The sequence below is a fragment of the Lupinus angustifolius genome, chromosome LG18, assembly GCF_001865875.1.
Source record: "Lupinus angustifolius cultivar Tanjil chromosome LG18, LupAngTanjil_v1.0, whole genome shotgun sequence".
Classification (NCBI taxonomy): Eukaryota; Viridiplantae; Streptophyta; class Magnoliopsida; order Fabales; family Fabaceae; genus Lupinus; species Lupinus angustifolius.
This window is the reverse complement of record NC_032026.1, coordinates 9,099,037-9,107,060: the sequence shown is the minus strand read 5'-3', so window position 1 is coordinate 9,107,060 and position 8,024 is coordinate 9,099,037. Positions and strand designations below refer to the sequence as shown.

The 8,024-nt window shown below is 33.0% G+C and overlaps 1 protein-coding gene across 2 annotated transcripts; it reads left to right on the top strand.

Annotated features, from left to right (window-relative positions):
- LOC109332814 (ABSCISIC ACID-INSENSITIVE 5-like protein 7) lies at window positions 959-4,634 on the top strand. 2 transcript variants are annotated; one of them, XM_019567874.1, is made up of 5 exons: window positions 959-1,075; window positions 2,235-3,410; window positions 3,647-3,718; window positions 3,813-3,842; window positions 4,342-4,634. In XM_019567874.1, exons 2-5 carry the CDS (start codon window positions 2,325-2,327, stop codon window positions 4,414-4,416), a joined length of 1,263 nt encoding a protein of 420 aa, XP_019423419.1. In that variant the 5' UTR covers window positions 959-1,075; window positions 2,235-2,324; the 3' UTR covers window positions 4,417-4,634. The 2 variants fall into 2 exon arrangements, with proteins under 2 accessions (XP_019423419.1, XP_019423418.1); XM_019567873.1 differs by having other exon boundaries at window positions 2,231-3,410.

Sequence of the window (8,024 nt, the reverse complement as noted above, 5' to 3'; positions counted from 1 at the left end):
TCATTTCACGTATTCAAATCTTATTGGAGTTTCAACAGCTATGAAGCCTAGAGATCTAAGAGTTATGAAAAACAAAAAAATTATTTAAAATCTAACCAATTAAATTTTCGACTTAGTTTATGTCTATAACATTTTAAATTCAAAGCTTAAATAAACTGAAAACTACTCAAATCTATATTATATTTCACTTGATGTTTTCAAATTTATAAGCATAGCAAAAATATTTATATGGAGTTTTACATTAATTTAGCAAGTTAGGCTACCTAAATGCTTATGCAAAATAAATTAATAGGGAAGAGTTTTAGGAACTATCTCGTCTTTTTTGTTGTTGCTATGAACATGAGTTGGCTAGTTTAAAATATATTTTTATTTAAAGTACAAAAATCAATATCATCAAATATGATTAATTATTGAGATGAATATATCATGATTATATATAGATAATAGATTCATGTTACAAAACTATAAAACAAGATATACATTACAGATCTCACTTAAAATTTAATTAAAAAGAAGAATGCATATTTAGTGCTAATGTATGAAAATTAAGAAAAATTATGTAACGTAAGCTTATCTGTAGAATGAGAAGAATTAGAAATATCTATGTCCTAAATAAAATATATTTACTAGATCAAATCGATAGAGACGCTAATTTAATCCAAATTTTAAAATGGAAATAAAATATGGTACACGAGTGAGGATAACAAAAAGGATCCAAAAGCAGAGTAATGACCATGTACTATACTTTGTCGGAAAGTAGTATCAATTGCTTCACATGATTACACATTTCACACTCTCATTGGCTTAAAATCACATCAATGATTCGCACAATCAAGATTGGTCCACGTTTCAAGATATATCTCGATCTCATTCATCTTCCCAAAATATTTTATAACAATTATTAAATAACAAAATTTTCATTTAATAAAACAAAAAAATAAATCCAATATTAGAGAAACCCATTCCCCGAGTTTCTCCTTAAATGGCAACTTGTATAAGACACTTGTCGATTCCACCAAACTTGTTAAAACCATAGATCATCGCGACACGACACTCCAACTTCGACGATAACACGGTAATTTGTTCCTTTCAATTTTATGCCTATTTTATTATTATACGTTTCGGTTTAATATATATGCAATGTTAAATTATTTAAATTTTATTATTTTAATTATTAAGTTAGATTGTTGTTGTTGTTCTTCCTCTATTCCTTCTTCTGCACGCACAATTCACCGTGAAAAAACCTTGTCGTGTTGAGAAAACTGAGGGATCGAGTTCCAAGAACATGGTGGCACATTGATTCATGGTGGAATAGACTAAAATGAAATTTAATTTATTTTAGAGGTCCCTTTGTGTGTTTTTTACCATAAAAAATCTAGTGTCCTAAAATATATCATAAATCATGTCTTGCACGAATGATGATAAATAAAAACAGAAAATAATGAATATTTAATCTTTTTAATTCATATGTTTTTATTGGGATGAGATACAATTCGGACATGTCCTTGTTCTTTTTTTACATGTTAAAAAACTCACTTTCCTTCTAATTGAAGGTCAGATTAATGGTGCACATATGCTCTATAATTTTATAGTGTACACTGTACAGTACAATTATTCATTTTAAAGGTGTAAAAGGGTGTCAGTATGTTTGATAAATGAGCTAACTTTTTGGCTAAAAGCATGTATAAATTAATGTTCCATCTACATCAGAACTTAATCTAATTAAATATTTACATATTTAATTTTTGAGGGCTATGGCTATGCTATGGGTGAATTGATATCTGATGCAGCAAAAGATACATAAATACTGTTATGTGAAACTTTGTTTGAGTCTTTATCTCAGTTTCCATAAAAAAATTGTAACAGAGAGAGTTGTACATGAAGAATTTGTTTCTTCTTTTACCATCTATCTCTTTTTTGAGAGGTTTTATAGATATTTATATTCATTAGGATAATATAAGGAGTGAAGTCTCTGTCGTAGTTGGCAGTAAAATATTTTTTAGCAGTGGTTAGTATCATAATCAAAATATCTCATATTTCAATGTGGAGTTTATGTACTATATACGTATATAGGGTTGTCATTGTATCTTTTGTTGTTTTTCAAAAAGGAGAATTTTTTTCCTTTGACTACAGGTTTCTATAGTGTGTGCTGGATTAATTTCAAAGGGTGAATTATTTGATGTACTAACTTTTATTAATTTAATGTTTTTTTCTTCTGTATTGTGAATAGTTAGATCTACTTTTGCATGATTAATATGCAAGACTGAGTTTACTTAAGTAAGGGTCTTGCTTCTGCTTCAAGTGATTGGAAAGTGGGTTCAAAGATGAACTTCAGAAGCTACAGTGATAACCCCAATGGGGATGGCATGAATGGGAAGCCACCAGAAAATGTTAGTCTGATGAGGCAGTCTTCAATATACTCCTTGACATTTGATGAGTTGGAGCACACTATGGGTGGGTTTGGAAAGGATTTTGGGTCAATGAACATGGATGAACTCTTGAAAAGTATATTAACAGCTGAAGAGGCTCAAGCTATGGCATCTTCAGGTGCTGGTGGTGGAGGAGATTGTTTTAACCCAAGTGTTAATCTGCAAAGACAAGGTTCTATAACATTGCCAAGGACTCTTAGTCAGAAAAAAGTTGATGAGGTTTGGAGGGATTTGATAAAAAATGAGAGTAGCAATGTGGGTTCATCTTTGCCTCAAAGACAACCAACATTAGGAGAAATTACTTTGGAGGAGTTTTTGGCTAGAGCTGGAGTTGTAAGAGAAGACATGCCTCAGCCTCAGCCTCAACAAATTGGAAGACCAAATAATAATGCATGGTTTGGTGACTTCTCTAGACCAAATAATAGTAACACTGGTCTGATTCTTGGGTTTCAGCAACCAAACACAAGCAATGGGAATTTGAGTAACAACAGGATTCTAGATGGTACTAATTTGGTTCCTGAACAAATTCCTCCTTCTTTGTCATTAACCTCAAACCATTCTAAACAGCACCAGCAGCCACCACTTTTCCCAAAACCAGCAAATGTAGCTTTTGCTACTGTTAGTGCTCCTATGCATCTATTAAGCAATGCTCAACTTGCTGGCCCTGGCACAAGAGGAGGGGTCATCGGATTTCAAGGTCCTTCGATGAATGGTACATTAGCCCAAAGCAGAGGACTGCAAGGTGCTGGAATGGGTGGTTTAATCACGGCCAATGTCACAGCTCCCGGTGCTTCTCCGGCTAGAAAAATATCACCAGATGTTATTGCAAACAGTAATGTAGATACGTCTCCACTGCCACCAGTTCCTTATGTGATCAATAGGGGAAGGAAGTGCAGTGCTGTAGAGAAAGTTGTTGAGAGGAGACAAAGGAGAATGATAAAAAATAGAGAATCGGCTGCAAGGTCGCGAGCTCGCAAGCAGGTTAGCCTTCCAATTAGTCGTTATGCATTCTTGTCAATAAGAAAGAAGATTAATTATGTTCTATTTCTCTTATCATAACTGTCAAGTTTGATGAAGTTTATTTATCATTCTTCAATACAATCTGTGCATAACAAGATTATAATCTTAGGAATTTTTTTTAAAAGATTAGCATAAGTTTATTTTCCACATAATATGATGTGTTTTTTCTGCCTTTCCTTTGAATTCTGTAAGTCCAGGCCTACACTTTTGAACTAGAGGCTGAAGTTGCAAAACTTAAGGAATTAAACCAAGAATTACAGAGAAAACAGGTACATATGTTTCTCATTGTGTGCTACATCCACACCAGTAATTTGTTAACAGTAGTTTTGCCAAACTTTAACTACATTTCTTCCTTTGACACAGGCAGAAATTATGAAAACGCAGCAAAATCAGGTATAATATCTTTTGCATATGACTCTGCCAAACTTCTCTTGATCAGTTCAATATTTATAAATGAAGTTTGTACAATATCCCAAAAGCGTAACCATACCTCTAAGTGATGTGTATAAAGCATGTTAACTTAGTTACATGACAATTACACAATGGTTAGAAATGCTTTAGTGATTAGTTAATTATGTCACATCACATTGTTGCACAAATACTTTGTCTTTATTCCCTCCTTTTTTCTTTGGCTAACCATGATGGGAAACCAACATGAGGAAAGACTTCTTGTTGGGAAAATATGAAACACTTCGAGGAAGACTAGGAAAAACCATAGAGGAAATAATTAAGAACCTATAGCTCAATTAACTTGATTTATGATAGAACATTATCACATCTTTCGACCCATATATCCGGGTTCACATATAAAGGCTTGATTGTTGTTATTCTTTTATAATTTACATCGTAGTTGAAGGCCAACTGTTTAGTTTTCTCCATCTTGTCTTGGCAGGATTTGGACCCTTCATACCGCCCGTGGATAAGTAAAAGACAATGTTTGAGAAGGACACTCACAGGTCCATGGTAGACCATGTGAGACAGTCTTTGTTTCTAAGTGACATTGTTATGTCATAAGGACTGAATATGTATGTGTTAGGTAATTGCAGTCCAAACACTAGAAGGGGTGGTGGTAGCTTTTATGTATAGGAATTAGTAGTGTTGAGTTGTACATTAATTAAACATATATCTTGTATAATAAACTATTGGATGTATTTGCCTGAATGCTATTTTAAGGGAATATTTTGACCAAGTGTTTATCCAAATGTGGATTTTTTACCTTGAGGTCTTCTTTTGGGAAACATATCCAAAAATAAAAAGTAAAAAAAAAACTAGAAAATGACAACTCATAATGTAGCAAGGTATAACAGCAGAAAAATGTCATTTAACTAATGTCTATGATTGCAATTTCATGATAGTCCAAAGTAAGCACACCATTTACATCCTTTTATGCGTAGCAGCTACTTGATAAACTAATCTTATCAAACATGTCCAATTCAAGCAACAGGGTAGATAACTTTTCACCTACTTGTAATAAACAGAACCACAATACCATATTCTTTTTTCCACATTATCAACTAGAACTTGACTTCCTGGTAGATTAGAGCAATTTGGAGAGCAGGTAAAGATTTTTTACTACTGAGCACTATTATTATTTGGCACAAACTTTATGGTATCACCATATATTTGGCCTAGGCTTACGAAAGCTATTTTTTTATCTTCAATAAGAATAAAGATGATAAACAAAGTTGTTGCAACAAGCCTATCTTAACAGCAAAGGTGTAACCTTTAAAAGAGGGGAAGAAATAGGTGAACAATGTACCTGAAATCTCAATTTTGAATTCTACTTCTAACAAGAACATATTCGAAAGTTCAACCAGTGTTCATTTCGCTCTTCGGTACAAATGATGAAAGCCAACAAGTTCCTGTCTCAGTCAATGACAATGGCATCTTATCCAGTTCAACATCCCCTAGAGAAATGAGGCTCGAAGGAGATGAAGACATTCCACCATCCAAAAATACAAAAACAACTTGATATGGAGTAGCAAGCAAATATTGTGTTCTGCCGGTAGATTTTTCTGGCAATGTAGTTGTGTACAAGTTGATCAGAGATTTTCCCACAAGAATCACAACTTAGCCTTGTTTTGCCGAGTGATACAACAGACAACCCATAATGTGGAGCTGTTGGCCGGGCATGGTAGGGAAAGAGCAGAAAAACTCCTTATCTCCTACACTATAAAATTTTCTCCCACCTGCAAGTATTTCGAATCACATGCCGTAACTCCTAGTATACTAAAAAACAAGTCCTTTTGCAACACTTCTTGCTCTTCCATTACCAAATAGCTTGCTCACAATAGTCAATGCAAATTCTGTTACAGTAGCAAGTCCTTCACTAGTTATCAGTTTGCCATCAATAACTACATTAGCACAGTTTATTTCTTAATCGTTAACCTTTTCTAAGGCAGAGGGTTAAGTTGCGATGCGACCCTCTTGTCCTGTAACAGCAGAGATTTTAAGGCTTTACTTAAGAAGTGGACCAGGAAGCAGAATAGTAACACTAGGGGGCACGTACCTTTATCGAACCTCGTTTGTGTAGAATTTCAAGAGATGAGTAGAATATCTAGCTGAATTTTGTGAAGGAATGTATAGCCCTTTTGTCAAACCTTTAACAAATTGCCTGTTCCAGCTGAATTTTGTTCTTTAAGAAGCCTTTTCAGAATTCTAGACTTTCTTAGCCTTTTAACACCAGCAGTTCCTCCTGATAAATTTGTGGCAAACTAAGCAACAACAAATGATAAGTGGGACCAAAACCAGAATTGTCAGAGTCTGCGAATGATGATTTCCATTAGGTAAATAGATTGAGTCCATTACAAATGCAATGAAAAACATTACCATTGGAAGTACCCTAAAAGTATAATGTAAAAGATTGATAAGGACATAATTGTAATAATGTAGTTAGTTACTAATAGAATTGTAGAGGGAAAGTTAGTTAGGGAAATGAGTTGTATAAATAACTTGTAGAGGGGAACATATACAAATTCATTCACAATATACTCTTCTTCTTGTAATTCTTGCAAGTCTTACATAATTCAATAAGAAAGTTCAGATTCTATTCTTCTTTTCATTAGAATCTCTACCCTTATTCTTGAATCCTTCAAATTCATCCTTGAATTCTTAGTTTTCACAAACAACCATATTACTTATTAGTTTATATGTTCCACCTGATAAGAGTTGTCTCTTAGTTTATCATTGCAATTCAAGGCTCACATTTGATTGCATGAATATTTGGCATTACAGAATAATTGAATTATATTAGAACATTCACTATTTTGCTTCAAATGATTACTAAATTTGTATTTCTCATTGTCATCAGGTTCTGTTACTTTCAGCACTGTATCATCAGTAAAAGGAAAAAAATTAAAGCAGCTGCAGTGATGCTTTCTAAGTTACACCATTTTAAACCAAGCAATTGAATTGCTGAATGAAAATCCGTATACAAAGCTGATTAAGCATGCACGAATTTTTCTTACTAGGATTAAGGATCAAGTAAAAGTGTAAAACACTTTACCAATAATTCTCCAACCTCCTTGGCAACAGACTCTTCAAATAGCTGCTCAGCCAAGCATAAAGCAAACTCAAAAGTAGTTTCAGGGCCACGGCTCGCTGTAAGCCCTCCAGAAACCTGAATATTTGACTTAATAGCGAAAAAGTTGGAAATCTCGTCTACTATGCCGTCCTTTTATTTATTTATATAATTTTACTTGAATCAATTTGCACTTATGCAGGTTTATGGTTATGGAAAAAATAAAAGTTCACGGCTGAATAGAATAAAGTGGAATAGAATTTTGATATTTTATGTTGCAATAACCAGGAATGGAATATGTAATAAGTTGAATGAACAATGTATTAGATAGAAATGTAATGGAACATCCAATCAATGGAACCTACCTAGCGAAAATGATTCTCTTGTCTTAAGAAGACTATGTCTCTAACCATTAACCAATAACATTTATCAAAATAATATAAAATATTAATTTATATTTTTTAGAAATAATTTTTTTAATTAAATAATATATTTTGATTGACTTAATATACCACCAATAATACCAATAGGTATAGGATATTTACATCCCCTACCTAACACCACTTCGTTCCAATCTGCTCCGTTTCTACCAATCCAAACATAGCTGACACGCATAACAATAAGCAAAAAGCTTTAATATGCTTGTATTGAGACGAGTTTCTAGCTTCCATGGGTCACGACCATTTGTACTTAGAATAACATTAACATAGCAATAATGGCTATGTTTGAATGTTGTGAGGATAGGATATGACCAGGTGGCCCCATTGTTTTACCAACTTAAAAATAACTTTAGTTTGTCATCTCGATTAGATAACTTTAAACCAAATAAATTTTAACTATTAAATTTGATTAAAATCGGAATAACATGAAAAGTCTGAATTGTTCTATTAAAATACAAATAAAAGTAAAAGACAACTTTATTATTGTGGAACCTGATCCAAACATCAAAATACAAGAAATTCAGTATCAAATTTAAACAATTAAAACTTAACCGCGAAATCATTTTCACTACCTTTCCCCCAAACAGATGTATAAAAAAAACAGACAGATGGTAG